Below are 20804 nucleotides of genomic sequence, written 5' to 3'. Positions count from 1 at the left end.
TTCCTACATTTACCTTCCATCTGTCTTGATCCCAGCTCCCATGTTTACTTTTTTTTGGTCTTCCTCCCACTACTGTGTCTATCTCTAGGTTGCATGAGATTTTTTTTTTTTTTTTAACAGGATGGAACTATCAGTAAATACGTCAGTTATATCTAGTTAACTTAGGAACCAGGACTCTAGAAACCACTCTGACTCAGAGTTCACCTGCTGTGGTTAAATGCTCCTGGCTGACCCACAAGCTGCCTGCAGGCCCCACAGGACCTGGAGAGGCAGAGAGCAAGGAGACGAGGAGACAGGGACTCCTGGTAGCCACAAACGCTCCTTCTTTCCTTTCTCATTGTTGTCGAGTTTCTTTTAAATGAAAACAGCCTCTTTGGTTTGCAGGCCTAAAGCTGGCAGGAAGACAAATGATTTTTTTTTTACAATATCAGACACGCGGTTTCCTGTCTCTGTTTAACTTGCCGGCAGATCATCTCAGCCAGCTGGGTCCCCCTGGACCTGTTGTGACCTTAATAACGTTGCTTCCCGCCATCCAGCAGACCCACTCCGGGTGTGGACCACGCGCCTTGCGTACTGTATGGACTCATCTTGGTTTCTGAGTCGGGGAGGGCTTGGACGTGCTGCCAATCTCATTTTGTGTTTGTTCTGCTCCAGCATGCGGCAGCTGGCTTCTTGGGGGAAGCTCTGAGTTCCTGCGTGCAAGAAACCAGCAGAATGATGGTGCTCTGGCAGCTCTGGGCTCTGGGTGTGCTGCTGCCTTTGAACTGCGCCCTCATGACTCAAAATAGCTGGCTCGCTAGCTGTGCTTTTTTGTTTCAGGAGAAACAAACCAGATTTACTTTCTGGTCTCAATGCAAAAGGAAAAGAAACCTAAGTGTGGAAATTTGGTGGAGAAAAGTTGTTAGAAGAGGAAGAAAATTATGGATTAAAGTCACTCGTCTCATTCTGGGGAAGAGAAATCAGTTATTTGAGGGGATGATTCAGTGCTGAAGGAGACTTGGGTTGTGAATGAGTTAGAAGCATCCTCTGAATCCCTGAATACAGCCCCATGTCTGGCCAAGGAAATCATAAAGATTGTACATGCCAGAGGGCACTGTGACTCAGTCCAGTGAGGCTTAGCATGTATTTGAAGTGTCTTCGGGCAAAGCAACTGGCTTCTGTAGGGTTTTTTTTTTTTTTTTTCCCCCTAAGCAGCAAAGTCAACAAAGATGCTCTGAGGCCAGATGTGGTTGCCAGCTGTGAATATTTCTACCCTGGAACCTCATCCTGACGTGAATCACAGCCGAGTGGAATCCATTAAGGACACAGTCTGTCTCGAACCCCATCCCCTAGATGTGAGTGACCAATAGAACAGTTGAGCCAGTAAGGCTGGCGTTGCTGCGAAGCTGCGGTGAAACGTCTGCAGTCTCTCCTCTCACAGTGGCCTCGTGTTCTGTAAACAACACACAGATGGGTGATGGCAAAGAGGGTCCGGGAGATTGTTTGCTACTTTCCAAGTACCTCAGTGTCCCACCAGTGGAAAAACACTGGAGCTAGCTAACCACTGGGAAACTGACCCTCATTTCCGCCCGTCCTGAACTCCAGAGGCTGTATTTACCTCCAGTTGGACATCCGACTGACTGGCTCTTGGAAAACCTTCTCTGATCCTCAAATAACTCTTAACACGTTGCTAATTATGTAAAATCTCAGTGTTCCCAGCAATAATTATGCCTTATAAAAACTAATATTAACTTTTAAAGAAACAATTCATATTTGCTTCTTTACTTTAAAAAAATACATAACACCTCATGCCACTGTCTCCAGTGTCAGGAACAATGGATCCTACATTTAGTGATTAAAATTCCTTCCATGGCTTCTCTTTTTTCCCAGGTTCCATCCCAGTCTCCCGTCAGGCCGAAGTCCGCGTTCTCGGCCTTGGCTGCACATTGGAACCACCTGAGAAGCTTTAAAAATGACTGACTCATTAACTGGGTCTTAGCTCTGCAGTTTCAGATTTAATTGGTCTGGGGCCTGGTGTCAGGATTAAAAAAACAACAACCCACCAAGATATTCTAATATGCCGCCAATGTTGGGAACCACTGAATTCAAGGCAGTTTGTTCTGCCACATCTTTTTGTGTTTTTCATCATGTTCCCCATATAACTTGAAAGAGGATGGTAACCATTAGAGAGCAGTAACCACCACAGGAAGTAGCTAAATATAGCCCTCCAGGTCAGAGGAGAAGAAAAAACAAGCAAACTCACACCTGGCTCACCCCCTCCCTGGGGAATAATAGGATTCCTTAATACAGGATGTCACTGTGCTTGCCACACTTTACAAGCGAGTACCTCGAGGCTGCGGGGCCTCGCTGGGTAGGCATCTGAGGTTTTAGAACTGGTGAAATGATACCTTCAGGGCAGGCACATTTGCAACCTGAAGGTGCGGATGGCAGGGTCTGGGTGCCAAAACCTAACCACAGTGTGGTTCAGGTGGAGCCAGAGAGAAGGCAGGAGGTGTTTCGGTGACGTGACAGGTATTGATAATGTGCATAATTGATGTGCTTTTCTAAAGCCGGTGGGTCTCCCTGTTGGAGAGGATAGTGGGGTAACTCAAGCCCTCTCTCTCTGTGTTCAGGTTTCCTGAAAACATGAAGGGCCCCTAGACAGGGTGGAAGATATGATCCAGACAGGCAGCCAGGAAAAGAATGAGAGAATTGGGGCAGCTGGGGGATCTTAACAAAGCCCAAGCCAAGTTAGTGGTCAGAGGACTGTAACGCAGAGAAGGGAATGAAAAAATCCTGCTGCAGAGAGCACAGGTCAGCCCCTGGAGGATAGATATTCATAGGATGTGTCATTGTGTTGTGGGCAAAGCCTGGCACGTTTCAGGCTCTCTCTTCATGTAGGAAGGACGATCAGCACAGGGGAAGGAATGCTAACGGCAGGGACAGGATCAGGGTTCTAAAACTGCCTGAAATGACCGAGATACGAAACTGAACAGATACACGTCAAGCCAGGCCTGTCTGTTCACACAGTTGATGGCAAAGGAGCAGCTTATCAGAAAGCTGGCTTGGCATCTGCTCAGGCGATAAAGACCCAGGGGGTTAGAGGGGAGTTAAGGTCATTCTGAAATTGGGGTGACTTGGTGGAGAGAAGCAAAAGGAAACGAGAGCACACAAACCAGCAGTAGTCTGTGCTCATTGGTAAGAACGGTGAGAGACCCACTGTTACCTGTCTACACGGATTACGTCCCACGTATTGGAGCTGGGTCTGGTGAAACGTCCCAGAGAATCTTGAGAAACAAGAATGATTTCAGAGACCAGATCACTTTATACTTAGACCCGGCATGTATGGGGTGCCTGCTCCATGCTGGCAGGCGGGAGTCTGATAAACGTGCCAGACTTTAGGGTCTGATAAATAGGTCTTTTTAGGAGTGATTGAAGAAGACAGAGATGTTCAGCTTGAAAATGAGATGATTTAGGGAAATGGGTTAAATGCCTAACAGCAGTTTGAGAGCTGCCTTCCCATAGAAGGAGTCATTGCATTGTCTTTTGCTTTAGAGAAAAGCACGAAAGCCAGTAAGTGGACTTACGGGAAGGCCATATTTGATTATAAAGAATGTATTTTAAAATATCCCAATGTTGAGACTTTCTCCTAATAGGTCTATTGGGGTTAGATTATGGGATGATTTATAGAGGAGTGGAGTCCCTCTGTCGTAACACTTATGACAGAGGTTTCCTCTGTACCTTTCAGGAATATTCTGGAAGAGGCTGTCATACTGGATTAGACTACATGTAAGACCCTTTTGTTGGGGAGAGAGGTAGGGAGGAAATAACCTAAAGGAGACTCTGCAATGGGATGTGAGGTGAGGCAATAGCTTAGTTTTGAAATATGTACAATTGGAATAAAACAGTCAAATGGACTGGAAAGAAGAATTCTTCCATCATTTGGGGAAAATGTATTCTCAAAGTTTGTCTAGAATGTCAAACAGTGCTGTCCATATGCTGGAAGTTAAATTAAGCCCTGCATGCCCAGTAAGCTACTGTCCTTCTGTTGTTTAATTAAAATGATTTTTTATTGTTTGCCTGAATTTGTTTACTTTTTCTTGAGATGATGGATGGGGAATTATATCTCATTCTACACTCCTCTTGAAGTTCATTTGACTAGAACATTCTCATGGACCATTTTCTCATTGGCTAGCACTGAATACAATTGCCCTAGGGCTTTGCAAGCAAGTCCACTGTGAATTTTCTCTGTAAGAGGGAAACAACTCTGTGGCAGAATCCCAAGGGATGTTTGCTTAAAGCAGTGCTTCTCAAACTTTACTGTGTAAATGAATCTCCTAGAAAACTTTATAAAATGCAGATTCTGCAGTCAGCAGTGTAAGACAGGGCTGAGATTCTGCGTTTCCAGTAAGTTCCCAGGTGCTGCCTGCTGATGCTGCTGGCCTGGAGGCACCAAGAGATCCTTTTTTGTACCGTGCCACGAGAAAATATGCAAAATATTGGAACTCCTGAGTTAGAAAGTATGTATACAATGTGATGGGTTGGGGGGTGTGTGTGAGTGAGAGATGGGGCAGTAACAGAGGAAAGCTGATAGGATGTGGAGTGTCACAGAATAAGGAGGCAATTTGCTTTGCTCCTTAAGAAATCCTGTATCTCTGCCTCTAGGGATCGCCATGTGTCTGTGCCCGGCCAGGGCTGTGACTCAGTAATGCTCCCTTTGTCTGTCAAATGAACATACTTGGAACATAGCCAGTAAACGTCTAGCAGATATCTGTACCTTTTGTTCACTTTCATCCTTTTCTTTATTATAACTGGGTCCCACTTCACTAGAGGTGATAAAACTGAATTTTGTCTCTGGGAAAACAGAATCCAAACCAGACAGCCAAAAAGCATCTGCCTTCCCTTCTCTCAGCGCAGACAGACCGACTCCCTCCAAGGCCTTCTACCTGCTTTATTTAAAAAATTGAAGTATGGTTGATTTACAGTGTTGTGTTACTTTCAGGTGTGCAGCAAAGTGATTCAGTTACACGTATATGCATATATATTCTTTTTCAGATTCTTTTCCATTATAGGTTACCAGCAGATATTGAATATAGTTCCCTGTGCTCTACAGTAGGTCCTTATTGTTTACCTACTTATATACAGTAGTTTGCATCTGTTAATTCCATACTCCTAATTTATCCCCTCTCCCGCACTTTCCCCTTTGGTACCCATAAGTTTCTTTTCAAAGTCTGCGAGTCTGTTTCTGTTTTGTAAATAAGTTCATTTGTATCATTTTTTAAGATTCCACATGTAAGTGATGTCATATGATATTTGTCTTTCTCTACCTGACTTACTTCACATAGTATGATAATCTCCAGGTCCATCCATGTCGCTGCAAATGGCATTATTCCATTCTTTTTTTTTTCTTTTTTTGCGGTACGCGGGCTTCTCACTGTTGTGGCCTCTCCCGTTGCGGAGCACAGGCTCCAGACGCTCAGGCTCAGCAGCCATGGCTTACGGGCCCAGCCGCTCCGCGGCATGTGGGATCTTCCCCGACCGGGGCACGAACCCGTGTCCCCTGTGTCGGCAGGTGGACTCTCAACCACTGCACCACCAGGGAAGCACTATTCCATTCTTTTTTATGGCTGAGTAATATTTCCGTTATAAATGTACCACATCTTCTTTACCCATTCCTCTGTCGATGGACATTTAGTCTGTTTCCACGTCCTGGGTATTGTTAAGTAGTTGCTGCAGTGAACATTGGGGTGCATACATCTTTTCAAAGTATGGTTTTCTCTGGATATATGCCCAGGAGTGGGATTGCTGGATCATACGGTAGCTCTATTTTTAGTTTCGTAAGGAACCTTCATACTGTTCTCCATAATGGTTGTAACCAATTTACATTCCCACCAACAGTGTAGGAGAGTTCCCTTTTCTCCACACTCTCTCCAGCATTTATTGTCTGTAGACTTTTTGATGGTGGCCATTCTGACCCGTGTGAGGTGATACCTCATTGTAGTTTTGATTTGCATTTCTCTAATAACTAGCAATGTCGAGCATCTTTTCATGTGCTTTTTGGCTATCTTTATGTCTTCTTTGGAGAAATGGCTATTTAGATCTTCCACCCCTTTTTTAATTGGGTTGTTTGTTTTTTAGATATTGAGCTGCATGAGCTGTTTGCATGTTTTGGTGATTAATCCCTTGTCAGTTGCTTCGTTTGCAGATGTTTTTTCCCATTCTGTGGGTTGTCTTTTCGTTTTGTTTATGGTTTCCTTTGCTGTGCAAAAGCTTCAGAGTCCCAAGTTCTTAAAAACCAACTTATACTACCTCTAAGTATACAGAATAGTGTCTGTAAATTTTTTTTTTTTTTTTTTTCCCGGCCACACCGCATGGCTTGTGGAATCTTAGTTCCCTAACCAGGGATGGAACCCAGGCCCTCGGTAGTAAAAGCACAGAGTCCTAACCATTGGACCACCAGGGAATTCCTGGTATCGGTCAATTTTTGAATTGCAGAATCTGCTTCGATTATTCTTAGGGCTTTCCAAATTGCCTGATAAAATATTACTTGTTTGAGTCTAGAACTATTTTTTTTCCTTCAAATTGTCAAAAAAGGCAACTTCTCTGTGTGCATTGAGAAAATCATGAAATCGAATGTGGTGTCTGGACATACCATGGTTTAGAGGCAAAGAAGTAACGTGAAAGTATATCACTTAGATTGTAGACTTGGAAAGCTCAAGAGAAGTCCTCTTCCAAGAGCTGCAGGGACTTCAGGATTTGAAATGCAGTCTCTGTTGTGTAATATCCTGCACAAAATGTGACATTAAACCCCCGGCAGCAAACACAGCATGGCAAAGAGAGATGATTTGGGGATATACAGGAGACTTGGGATGAAAATCCTCAAATAAGCTCTTTTAACAAAATGTACTCTGTGGGCTTCCCTGTACCTGCCAGTACAGGGGTCACGGGTTCGATCCCTGGTCTGGGAAGATTCCACATGATGCGGAGCAACTAAGCCCGTGCGCCGTAACTACTGAACCTGCACTCTAGAGCCTGCGAGACACAACTACTGAGCCTGCGTGCCACAGCTACTGAAGCCCACATGTGTAGAGCCCGTGCTCCGCAACAGGAGAAGCCACTGCAATGAGAAGTCCGTGCACCACAGTGAAGAGTAGCCCCTGCTCGCCGCAACCAGAGAAAGCCTGCATGCAGCAACAAAGACCCAATGCAGCCATAAATAAATAAATAAATAAATAAAATTTATTTTTAAAAATGTACTTTGTGTAGTCTCTTTGGAAATAATAGGGTTTGGCGACTGAATATGAGTGCTTTTAGTATTGTGAACTTCCTGTCTTCCCAATATCAAATCATCCTTTAAATATAAATTATATCATCAGAAAAGCAGCCACCTGTCAGTGGATCTGTTTGTACAGTAGATGAGCGAGCACAGTGACATCTGGAGACTAAGAAACACTGAACAGGTGTAAAGGACCAGGCAAGATGAGGCTGTCGATGTATGGACCTTTTTTATCTGGTATGGCAGGTTCCCCCCTTTCGCCTTACTGTGCTGGTTGGTTGGGATCTGTAATTCATGTTGACTAGAAATAGCTATAGTTGGCCTCAGTGCCTGGAACTGTTTTTCAGAGGAATGTATTTAAAATGTCCCCATTACAATAAGGTTTGCTGAGGATTGTTGGTATATATATTCCTTACGGAGGCCTTTAGCTTTGTCATATACTTTCTCTATACCTACTGAATTGATCATACAGTTTTTTCTCATTTAAATTATTAATGGGGGTCAAGGATAGTTGTTTTCTTTGCATATTTGTTTTTAATTTAAAATAATACTTTTTATTTTATATCCTTGACTGGATTTGGGTTGCTGCCATTTTTATTTATTATTTGTTTTTTTTAAATCATGGTACATGAGTGAGATTGTTCTGTAATTTTCTTATATTCTTTTTGTCTGCTTTTGGTTGTCCTATTTTCAGAGAACGCTTTTCCTATTCACTGAGTTTGTGTGACATTGAAATAACCTACTTCTTGAAAGTTCGGTGGCTCTCAGCTTCATCTAGGACAGGTGTGTGTTTGGGGCTTCGAGGGGAACACTGTTGCTCAAATGTTTCTGGATACTTTTTCCCCCAATTTTTACTGGAAAAAAATTAAACTTTCTGAAAAGTTGAAAGAATGGAACAGTGAGCCCCTGTATACCCTTTCCCTTTCTCTCTATTTACCATGTGTTAACATTTTACCACCTTCTCATTTCTATGTGTGCGGGGAGGCACTGGGGGTGGGTGAGTGGGTGTATTACAGTCCACATTCAAATTTCCCCAAAGCAGTGGGGTTTCTGCTATTCCAGTCAAGGACCACGCATGGCATTTGGTTATTTTGCCTCTTCAGTGTGTTTCTTTTTTTTTGTGACTCTGACTTGAAACAGGTGGGCCATTGATTTTATAGAGGCACATTCTGGATTTATCTGATGGTTCCCACTTGTTTAGACTATGATTAAACATTTTTGTAAGATTTCCACTGGCATTTTTATTGTAGGAAGTTTTTTTAGGGGGTTGACAATTCCACAAAAATCAAATTCTGACACGTGTATTCAGTCACTGATACTAAGAAATTTGACAGTAAAAGGCTTAAAGATAAAAAAATTAGGGTTATACTGTGGAAGATTTTTAACTACTCAATTTCTTTAATGTTTGTAAGATTATTCAGGTTTTTCTGGGTCAGTTTTAGTAAGTTACACATATAAACTTTTAGGACTTTGACCAATATTGTTTTAAGTTTTCAAACTTACTGGACAAGTTTATCAGATCCCTTGAGTCTTGGCTGTGCCCATGATTCTGTCTCCTCTGGGCCTTTTCCCTTGGCTATATATCAGTCTCACCGAGGTTTACGTGTTGTGTTGATCATGATGCAACCCATCCAGCGTGGTGTTGATTCTCCCTCTTGTAACTTCGTTTTCTCTTCCACTGATTTCAACTTTTATCTTTACTCTCTCTTTCCTTCTCTTTTCTTTGGTTGTGTAATCTTGTCCTTTTGTCCTTTTTCTAAATGCTCATATTGAAGCCTCTGTTGGCCAAAGACCCTGGGAGCTGCTGTCAGCGTCCCTCTTGGATGACACTGCCCCTCCAACTCGCCACTAACTGCCACACCAGCCTCCTCTGCAAGGACCGCAGCTCGCTGTACACACAGGCTTCCTTCTGCATGTCTAGGAAATGGGAACTGATTCAGATCTAGCAGTGTGGCTGCAGGGGTTCAAAATAATCCACGTGAAACCCAGTGTTTGGCATTTAGTAGGTTCTCAATAAATGAATGCTGTGCTTTTAAATATTACAATTAACTTGACTTAATTAATGACTTGAGACAGGAAATTCTCCTTTCCCACCAGCGTATCTCTCTTGAGCACAGTTTCCTTCTTTGGATCTCAGCCTGTTGCTTTAGATGAACATGTTGGCTTGTGAAAATCTCTGTGGTTAGCGTGTCACTGCCAACTTCAAGCATCTCTGTGGTTGTCTTGCAGTGTTCACCAACGCACTGAGGTGTACAGAAAACGAGCATCTGTATCCCTTTCTGTGTCTTGGATAAATTACTATCTTGGTAAATTTTTGCCCAAACTCTTCATTGAGTGGAGGAATTGCAGAACTAATTCAAATATTAAAGTAGGATATCATCTGTCAAATTCAGCTCTGTTAATTTGGTTTTTATCAAGATGCATTAACCGACCCACATAGGCATTTTTACTCTTGGACTTAATTTAATGTCCTTTTTACTATGTGATTTTTTGGAAAAAAAAAAAAAAAAAAGAATTATAGAGATTCAGTTTTAAGTTCCTTTTGGTAATCAGTGTTGGATTTGGGCCTCACAGAGGACTTGAAAGAGCCTGGGAGCTACATGTTTCCATTGTGTTGCATGTATGTGCCCACCTGTGTGTGTGTGATTAGGCAACTTATTTACTTTTTTTTTTTTTTTCTTATTTACTTTTAAGTCATTCTGGAGGAACCTATACCAAGGAATTTCCCCTTGAGGTTTTCTGCCAGTTTGTGTTTTTGTTTTTTTTTTAAATGGTGTACTAACATTTATCTTTGACATTTGTCCTCAAAAACTATTTATCAAGATTCTGACATTTGCAAATGGCTCCTGATTTGCAAGTCAGTTTGGCTCCTCTATGTGGGACACATTTGGTTGGAACATTTTGGAATTATTAAACGGGCCTTTGGTTCATTGCTAGGGAGACATCTTGGTGGTGTGGAAAGAACAAGGGCTCTGAAGCCACTCAGACCTGTGGGAAACAGGCTCCTCTCAGTTTCCTTCTTTCTTTTTTCCCCTCTTTCTTCCCTTCCCTTCCCTCTCTCTCTCTCACACACACTCCCCCTTCTGTCTCTCATTCCCCCCACCACTTCGCCTTTCTCTCTCTCCCTTTCCCTTCCTACCTCCCTCCCTCTCTCCCTCCCTCCCCGCCCCTCTCCTTCCCTCCCTGCCTCCCTTCATCCCTCCCTTCCTTCCTCAGTAGCCTCCTCTATAAACCAGGGCAATGAACAGAACCTGACTTGGCTGTTGAAGAAATAAAGTGAGATGCTGCTGATAAAGTGAATGATCTTTCCCCAGTTCGATAAAGCCCATGATAGGGGAGTTATCTCTGGTGTCCTTAAGAGCGTTCAGAGGAGAATTTCCCATCCTTTTCCACTGCAGAGCTCGCCTCACACATGATAGAATCCACCCTTGTCCACCAATGACAGAGGGTCTGTCACTGGCACCCGTATCCTTCCTTACTAACTTCCCAGAGAAACAGATGAGTCTGGAAATCTCTGCTCTAGAAAATCCTGGCAGAGAGGCTAGGGCTTGATGCCTTCACTCTGCCCAGGGCTTTCTGGTTTTATGTGTGTGCCCTGTACTTCTGGGACGTTTGGCGAAGCCTGTGGATCTCTTCACAGTGATGTCTTCAAATGCATAAAATGGTATACACAGGAGTTCAAAGAAGATCACACACAGTGTAATACAATTATCAAATATTTAAAAATATAACTTTGTGATACAGTAATATTTACTTCTATAGTAATGGTTTAAATAACAAGATCTAGCATCAGATCGAACAAATTGAAATGGTTAAGTGATGAATATAAAGGATTCACCGAGGCCTCTGCAACACATGTAAAGCGGCATGAAAATATCTGTGGTTTCCCTTGGTGACAAAGTCATAGGTGTCGCTAATGCTGGGAAATGTGACATTTTAGTGAAAGGTTAGAGAAAATAAAAAGATGTCATTTTGCCCGTTTAAATTTACAGACTCCCAGAAGTCTATCTCTGGAGCCCAGGAAAGTCTGCTGTGAACAGTGGAGAGCTGCATGTGTATGAACCCTGGAAAAGTTCCCCTCGTTTGTAATGCCCCCCAGAACTCTGTGTGGCTCAGTGTTACATAACAAGGGAGTGTCATGTGAACATCACCTTTTGAGCACTGGTTACTTGTGTGCCCAAGAAACAATTCATGGAGGGTTCCATATCTTGGGTGCCCTACATTCTAGGTCCTACGAAAGATTTTAGGGTTCTTCCTTGTGTAAGACTTTTCCTTCCCAGGCAGGGAAAAGATGCATATTTGCAAGAACACTAGTCCACTCTGGTTCTTAGTTAAGAGCCAAGGGGAACAGTCTGCACACCCGACACGTTGTCTGAGAACTGCCCATAGTTCAGAGTTAAACCTTAGTGGACGGCCGTGAAATCACTTAGTCCAGCCCCCAGTGAAGAAAACCACTTTATCAAATTGAGAGCTTGTATGAAGTCATTCTTAATCAGCTCCCACTGATGTGAAGTTTAGAGACAGTATGGCATGGGGTTAAGAGCGGGGGTCTCTAATCAAACAGAGCTTGAGAAATTATTTAAACTGTCTGACCCTTAGCTTCCCTATCTGAAAAATCGGGTTTATAATAATAGCAGTATCTACGTCATAGGGTTTTTCTTTCAATTAAATATAAATATTGTATAAAACTCTTGGCACACAGAGAAGTACATAATTTGTATTCGATAATTACGAGTTTCTGTGTAACTGGGGGCTGGCAAAAAGAAATACTTCCTGCTGGTCTCTGAGGAAAGGAGAAGCTAGCTTGTACCTACTATAGCTATAGCTGTTGGTTTTTCTAGGAGCACCTCAAGGGTTAACTCTGAGAGCGTGTGGGTGGCTTCGGTTTAGATACAGCCACATCCCAAAGCTTCCTGTCAGCCTGATTTGCTATTGTTAGGGTTTTTCACCACCGCTTTGAAGTTTCAAGATAGACAGATGTTAATAGATAATTCCTTCCTCACCACATTTTTACCTGTAGGTTTTCAAAAAGAAATCAAAGGAAATGTGAGGGGAAAGTAACACTTTGGTTTCTGACACTGAAGGGGGGATTTCTAGAGTCTTCTTCAATTAATAAATTAGAGGAGATTTCTGCTTTTGTGTTTCCCTGAGCCTGAAGAAGACTAGAAATCAGCAAGGAAGACCCTTTTACATATATGGACAGGAATTAGAGACTAAAATTATCAGGGATACATGAACAGTTCATTTGGATGTTTTACACCCTTTAATGAATTGGAGACATAGCTGAGTAATTATGCAGTTAATATTTAAAATTTTTTCGTTGTGTTGTTTTCTCATATGTAAAAGAGTGTTCACATTGGACCAGAATGAAGTCTCTCCAGATTCTGCCAATGCATTGCAGGTTGTTAAAATAACACCAATAGAAGAGGGGCTAGTAAACTTTTTCTGTAAAGGGCCAGGTAGTAAATACTTTAGGCTTTCTGGGCCAGATATGATCTCTGTTGTATGAACTACTTAGTTTCTTTTTGTATTTAAACGACCCTTCAAAAATGAAAAATTCACAGCTCCTGAGGCTGTGTGAGAGCGGCCTGTGGGCCCTGGGGCCATAGTTTGCCAACCCCTGCTGTAGAGCATGAAGAATGGGAGGGAATTTTTTTTTCAATTGAAGTATAGTTGATTTACAGTGTTGTGTTAATTTCTGCTGTACAGCAAAGTGACTCAGTTATATATATATACATACATATATATATATATATATATACACATATATACACACACACACATTCTTTTTTTTCATATTCTTTTTCATTATGGTTTATCACAGGATATTGACTATAGTTCTCTGTGCTATAGAGACCCTGTTGTTTATCCATTCTATATATAAAAGCTTACATCTGCTAACCCCAGCCTCCCACTCCATCCCTCCCCCACCCCCCTCCCCCTTGGCAATGTTCTCTATGTCCGTGATTCTGTTTCTGTTTCATAGATAGGTTCATTTGTGGCATATTTTAGATACCACATGTAAGTGATATCGCATGGTATTTGTCATTCTCTTTCTGACTTACTTCACTTAGTGTGATAATCTCTAGGTCCATCTATGTTTCTGCAAATGGCATTATTTCATTCTTTTTATGGCTGAGTAGTATTCCATCATTGTATATATGTACCACATCTTCTTTATCCAAGAATGGGAGGGATATTGTCCCACATAAGTAATCATTCATTCAGCTTCTACAGGAAACATTTGCTGGGTACCTAAGTGCCCCGCCCTGAGTCAGCTGCTGGGTAGAGCCTGGTGATCAATACGTGTGGATTTACCCTTGTAGAGCTTAGTTTTTCATGGGAGGAACAAGCAATCAGAGAATCAAACCCATTTATTTATAAGACATTTTATGTTGTTAAAGACAAGTGGCCACCTGAAGAAAACACGCCCACTGGATAGTCCAGATAGTAGAGGTGGAGTTATAGGAGGGGAACCTTATTTTCTGCTGCATCTCAATATCATTTCATCTGTCCCCTCAATCTTGATCTCCAGGTTCATTCTTTGCTGGACAAGGGAGACCATCCATACTTCTGCACAAGATCTTCTGTTTCACTTGTAGTTCCAATCTTTCTTGTAACCACTTTGTCCCACCACACTGAAGCCTCTAGTCCCACCTGCCTTGGGTCCCACTCAAGCCTGACAGTGTAAGAACTTAGGTTTTCAAGATTCAATCACCAAGTTGTTTCCTTCTTCCTATTCTTTAAAATTTTATTGAAGTGTAGTTGATTTACAATGTTGTGCTAATTTCTTCTGTACAGCAAAGTGACTCAGTTATACAGACATATATATTCTTTTTTCATATTCTTTTCCATTATGGTTTGACACAGGATATTGAATATAGTTTCTTGTGCTATATATAGTAGGACCTTGTTGTTTATCCATCCTATATATAATAGTTTGCCTCTGCTAATCCCAAACTCCCATTCCTTCCTGCCCTTCCCCACCCTTGGCAAGTCTGTTGTCTACATCTGTGAGTCTGTTTTTGTTCCGTAGATATGTTGATTTGTATCATATTTTAGATTCCACATATAAGTGATATCATATGGTATTTGTCTTTCTGTGTCTGACTTACTTCACTTAGTGTGATAATCTCTAGGTCCATCCATGTTGCTGAAAAATGGCATTATTTTATTCTTTTTGATGGCTAATATTCCATTGTGTGTGAGACACACACTACATCTTCTTTATCCATTCATCTGTTGATGGACATTTAGGTTGTTTCCATGTCTTGGCTATTGTAAATAGTGCTGCTATGTACATAGGGGTGCATGTATCTTTTTGAATTATAGTTTTGTTAGAGTATATGCCCAGGAGTGGGATTGCTGGATCATATGGTGACTCTAGTTTTAGTTTTTTGAGGAGTCCCCATACGGTTTTCCATAGTGGCTGCACCAATTTACATTCCCACCAACAGTGTAACAGGGTTCCCTTTTCTCTGCACCCTCTCCAGCATTTGTTAATTGTAGACTTTTTAATGATGGGCATTCTGACTGGTATGAGGTGGTACCTCACTGTAGTTTCAATTTGCATTTCTCTAAAAATTAGCAGTGTTGAGCATCTTTTCATGTGCCAGTTGGCCATCTGTATGTCTTCTCTGGAGAAATGTCTATTTAGGTCTTGTGCCCATTTTTTGATTGTGTTTTTTTGTTGTTGTTGTTGAGTTGTATGAGCTGTTTGTATATTTTGGAAATTAAGCCCTTGTCATTCACATCTTTGCAGATATTTTCTCCCATTCTGTAGGTTTTCTTTTTGTTTTGTTTATGGTTTCCTTTGCTGTGCAAAAGCTTGTAAGTTTGATTAGGTCCCATTTGTTTATTTTTGTTTTTATTTCTATTGCCTTGGGAGACTGACCTAAGAAAACACTGGTACAATTTATGTCAAAGAATTTTTTGCCTGTGATCTCTTCTAGGAGTTTTATGGTGTCATGTCTTATGTTTCAGTCTTTAAGCCATTTTGAGTTTATTTTTGTGTATGGTGTGAGGGTGTGTTCTAACTTTATTGATTTACATGCAGCTGTCTAACATTCTCAGCACCACTTGCTGAAGAGACTATCTTTTCCCCATTTTATATTCTTGCCTCCTTTGTTCAAGATTAATTGACTGTAGGTATGTGACTTTTTTTCCGGGCACTCTATTCTGTTCCACTGATCTGTATGTCTCTTTTTGTGCCAATACCATGCTGTTTTGATTACTGTAGCTTTGTAGTATTGTCTGAAGTCTGGGAAGGTTATGCCTCCTGCTTTGTTTTCCTCAGGTTTACTTTGGCTGGGTCTTTTATGGTTCCATATAAATTTTAGGATTTTTTGTTCTAGTTCTGTGAAAATGTCAGGGGTAATTTGATGGGAATCACATTAAATCTGTAGATTGCTTTGGGTAGTATTGCCATTTTGATAGTATTAATTCTTCCAATCCAAGAGCATGGGATATCTTCCATTTCTTTGAATCATCTTTAATTTCTTTTATTAATGTTTTGTAGTTCTCAGCATATTAAGTCTTTCTCCTCCGTGGTTAAGTTTATTGCTAAGTTGTTATTTATTTATTTTTCGATGTGCTTTTAAAAGGGATTGTTTATTTACATTCACCTTCTGATATTTCATCGTTAGTGTAAAGAAATGCAACCAATTTCTCTATGTTAATCTTGTATCCTGCTACCTTGTCGAATTTGTCTATTCTTTTCAATACATTCGTGTATCTTCCTCCAAAATAGTGATTTTTTCTTTTCCTTTTGGTTGCTGAAACTCTGATGTTTGGGGGTACTTTTCATGTTTTTAGTGGCATCAAATAGATGTAAGACCTAAGGCTTTCATCTAGAATAGTCAGTGGAAGTTGGCATTTCCACTTAGAACTTCCCTTAAGAATAGGTAGTTAATCATAGTGCCACTTGACGTCATCTTCGTTTCATTTCTCTCTGTGCCTCATTAAGTGAAGGCATCAAATACCATTTAGGTAATGGGTTCCCTTTGAGAAATTATCTCTGTTCCACCTGGACTCTATTCTCATCACTTTTTAAAATACACCACCAGTAGGTGAATACTGCCAGTTATAGAATTATGAATCCGTCCTTGGACATGATGTCTGGTCCCAAACCACCTACCCAAACTTTCCTCTCTATTCCTTTGTACACAGTTGTCAGTTTGGGACTCCTGCTCTTCCTCAGGTAGATCCTGTATTCTTACTTCTTCACATAACATTCCTTCTGCCATCATTGACTGCTTCCCATCCTTCACTGGCCAGCTCACAGTCCTTACCACTGTGCCATCCTGTCCACACTCCAGCATAGATGGGGGCACGCATTAGCTTCCATCCCAGGCTGCTGGATGTTGCCAGGCAGGTGTAGACACATCCTAACTTCTCTGCTGGGTCATCCCCACTTTGAGGGCTGTCCCATCCCCTAGTAGGACCTCAGTAGTGCTGTGTTTAATGAATGAATCTAGCTTCTGAGCATGAGGACTGCTCCTTAGCGGGCACCTTTGAGAGAAAATGAATGACTGATAAAGTAATAGAATTCTGGCATCCGTTTCCAGTGGAGACAGGCTAGCACAAAGCTCTCCCTGACCTGTAACTATGTTTCCCTGACTCTTGCCCACTGAGCATCTCCATCCACATTCTTCTTCCCAAGAAGAAAACCATTTAACCAGAGCCAACCAAGGCCAGCTCATGAATCAAAGTTTGAGGAACAAGACATTGTAGTTACTTAGCTGGTGATAAGGGCTCTTCTCCATCCCCCACAGAGCCTGCCTCACTGGTCCCAGTCAGGAAACTGGCCTGCACTTCCCTTCTATAACTTCTCTCACTAATGTTTCCATTATTGCTACTAAATATCCCTGTTCTATGAAGCTATAAATCACATGACACTGAAAACAGAAACATGAGGGGGATATAAGGTAACTGACTTCCAAAGAGACCCTTGCCACAGACCAGTAGGCCCAGAGCTGATGTTTCCTGGTAGCCTGGGTGTTGAGCAGAACAGGACAAGTTAGAGTTTACAGAAGAGCACAGACTGTGGCAGGACTGTGGCTGTCTCTTGGTTTTCACCAGATGCCATATACATGAGCACTCTGGAGGCAGGAGTTGTCATTTTCTGTATTCCCAAAACCTCCTGCAGTGCTTGGAGCTTAGTGAACACTCAGTAAATGCTTCATCCATTTAGTCAACACTTATTAAGGCCCTCATGTGTGCTAAGTGCTGGTTACAGTCATGGAGAAGAAAGGCATCGTCCCTGGCAGCATAGAGCTCTCAGTCTGCTGGGGTGGGGAAAGAAGGGAAAGTCAGACATGAAACCAATAAATGGAGTCATAGTTATTTAACTCAAATTGTGCTCACTTGTTGCACAGGAAAAATGTGGCATGCTATGAGAATATATAAAATAGAATGTTTTCCTAAATTTCCTTTAGGGAGTCACGTTTAAGCTGAGTTTTGTGTTTTTTTTTTTTTTTTTTAAGCAGAGGAAGATTTATTGCAGGGCCATGCAAGGAGAACAGGTAGCTCATGCCCACCACCTCCCCCCAAAACCCCGAATCTCCTGAAGGGTTTCAGCAAAGCATTTTTTTAATTGAAGTATAGTTGCCTTACCATGTTGTGCTAATTTCTGCTGTCCAGCAAAGTGATTCAGTTATACATATAGGTACATCCTTTTTTTAATATTCTTTTCCATTATGGTTTATCCCAGGAGATTGAATGTAGTTCCCTGTGCTATACAGTAGGAACTTGTTGTTTATTTTATGTGTAATGGTTTGCATCTGCCAACCCCAAACTCCCAGTCCATCCCTCTCCCACCTCCCCTACTCCTTGGCAACCACAAGCCTGTTCTCTGTGTCTGTGAGTCTGTTTCTGTTTTATAGATAAGTTCATTCGTGCCATATTTTAGATTCCACATGTAAATGATATCATATGGCTTTTGTCTTTATCTTTCTGATTTACTTCACTTAGTATGATCATGTCTAGGTCCATCCATGTTGCTGCAAATGGCATTATTTCATTCTTTTTTATGGCTGAGTGATATTCCATTGTATATATGGACCACATCTTCTTCATCCACTCATCTGTCGATGGGCATTTAGGTTGTTTTTATGTCCTGGCTATTGTGAATAGTGCCAGCAAACCATTTTTAAAGACCAGGCGTGGGAGGGGCATCCCAGGATATGTGATTAGCTCGTGCACAATTCTCTGATTGGTTGATGTTGAGTTTTGATTTCTAAGATGAGTTTTGAGGGAAGAGTAGGAGATATTGACTAGATGGCCAGAGGCAGGCAAGACTGGACAAGTGCACACTAGCATCCATGCCTGTAATAAAAACTCACCATATGCTGTCCACAAAATCTATGCTGAAGGTAAAACCTACGATGCTTGGGGTGTGGACCACTTCCTTCCAGTGCACACCTGCTGACCCAGCTCCTTCTCTCCTTTGTTTCCACCTCAGAATACGCCACCAGCAACCCCGACTTGCTGTTGGTCATCTTCCAAGTGACAGGTGTCAGCCTCCTGCCGCCGCTGGGCATCGCCATTGCCGTCATTGTCACCTTCTACTGCTACCGCGTCCACCGGCAGCAGAAGCTGAGCCCGGCCTGGGACTCAGGCAAGCCGCGCAAGCTGATGGAGTTCAGTGAGCACCTGGCCATCATCCTGGAGGATGACCGCTCCGACATCAGCTCCACCTGCGCCAACAACATCAATCACAACACGGAGTTGCTGCCCATTGAGCTGGACACCCTGGTGGGCAAAGGGCGCTTCGCCGAGGTCTACAAGGCCAAGCTGAGGCAGAACACGTCTGAGCAGTTTGAGACCGTGGCCGTCAAGATCTTCCCCTATGAAGAATACGCCTCCTGGAAGACGGAGAAAGACATCTTCTCGGACATCAACCTCAAGCACGAGAACATCCTGCAGTTCCTGACAGCTGAGGAGCGCAAGACGGAGCTGGGCAAGCAGTACTGGCTGATCACCGCCTTCCACGCCAAGGGCAACCTGCAGGAGTACCTGACGCGCCACGTCATCAGCTGGGAGGACCTGCGCAGGCTGGGCGGCTCGCTGGCCCGTGGCATCGCGCACCTGCACAGCGACCACACGCTGTGCGGCCGACCCAAGATGCCCATCGTGCACAGGGACCTCAAGAGCTCCAACATCCTGGTCAAGGGAGACCTCACCTGCTGCCTCTGTGACTTCGGCCTCTCCCTGCGGCTGGACCCCACTCTGTCTGTGGATGACCTGGCCAACAGTGGGCAGGTAGGGCAGCCCCGGCCCCCTTGGGCCCCTCCCCTTGCTACTGGCACCCCTCCCTCTCATCTCCATCAGCCCTGCACTCTGACACTGGTCCAGGGAATCCAGTTAATCCTGACTGCACCCCGCTCTCGTGCCAGGGTACCACTGCCAACCAGCAGCATTTCTCTCCCTGGTTCTCCAGATCCTTACCAGCTTAGGACAGGCATTTCTCCTTGAGTCAGTTCTCATTTCTCTTCCATTTGGACATGATTTTCCTTTGCTTCAAACACTGCTAGTACTGTATTTCTATCTTTTTCCTGTCTTAGGGTTGTACTCAGCCCTTGCTACTTTGTACTCTTGGTCCTTATATTGTTTTTTATTTTGGTTTTGGTTATTTTTTTTTAATTTTTTATTTTTTACCATTTTAGAAGGCAGTCTCCTCGAAGTCCAAATCCACATCTATTTGGTCACATCCATCACAAGGCCTTGAACAGGGAAAGTGACCAATAAGTATTTGTAGAGTGAGTGACGGACTGGGTGAAGGAAGAGTTCCTCTTTTGAAGCATCTCACTGATTAGAATTGAAAGCTTTTTGCTTAAGGAGCTATTAGATGCTAACATTACCATCATTCTTTATGTTTCACACGCCGGAAGCTTGGCTGTGGATTAGAGTGAAGTGTTGAGAGCACCGTTGTTTCCTCTAACCAGGCTGAGGGGAGTGCTTTTGAAGCATCTAGTCACTGCTCAGGCAGCTCTCCGGGTCCATGGCCACACATCAAGTGTAGAGATAAACATGTTGAAACACGGACAGATTACTGTGCCAGGGTAACAAGTCATGCAGTGACCTATTAAAAAGAAAAATTTCTTCTAATGCATGCCAGTAAGAAGCGTTATTTGGGGTGATATTATCAACTCACTTGACATTCCCTGGATCCTTGGGAAGGTAGGATTTCATTGTTATTTAGTCAGTCTGTACAAGCTGCATTATCAAACATTCAAGTGATTTTTTTCCCCCAGAAGCATTTCTTCTATGTTCCTATGTATCGCAGTGTTTTCATACTACGTAAGTCATCGTTCAAATAAAACTACATAGCATGCCCATCAAAATTATAAAATGAGGGCTTCCCTGGTGGTGCAGTGGTTGAGAGTCCGCCTGCCGATGCAGGGGACACGGGGTTCGTGCCCCAGTCCGGGAAGATCCCACATGCCACAGAGCGGCTAGGCCCGTGAGCCATGGCCGCTGATCCTGCGCGTCTGGAGCCTGTGCTCTGCGACGGGAGAGGCCACAACAGTGAGAGGCCCACGTACCGCAA

At 42.8% G+C, this 20804-nt stretch overlaps 1 protein-coding gene across 2 annotated transcripts in view; it reads left to right on the top strand.

The window, feature by feature from the left end:
- The window catches only part of TGFBR2 (transforming growth factor beta receptor 2), a 90831-nt gene that overhangs the window by 48671 nt on the left and 21356 nt on the right, over window positions 1–20804 (top strand). For both annotated transcript variants that reach the window (XM_007455936.1, XM_007455937.1), the window contains one exon: window positions 18717–19516. In XM_007455936.1, coding sequence (XP_007455998.1) covers window positions 18717–19516 — 800 coding nt within the window. The remainder of the gene's footprint in view (window positions 1–18716; window positions 19517–20804) is intronic.

The sequence above is a fragment of the Lipotes vexillifer genome, unplaced genomic scaffold (assembly GCF_000442215.2).
Source record: "Lipotes vexillifer unplaced genomic scaffold, Lipotes_vexillifer_v1.1 scaffold1221, whole genome shotgun sequence".
Lineage (NCBI taxonomy): Eukaryota > Metazoa > Chordata > Mammalia > Artiodactyla > Lipotidae > Lipotes > Lipotes vexillifer.
Note: the sequence above shows the minus strand (reverse complement) of the source record. Positions and strands in the feature narration are given on the sequence as shown.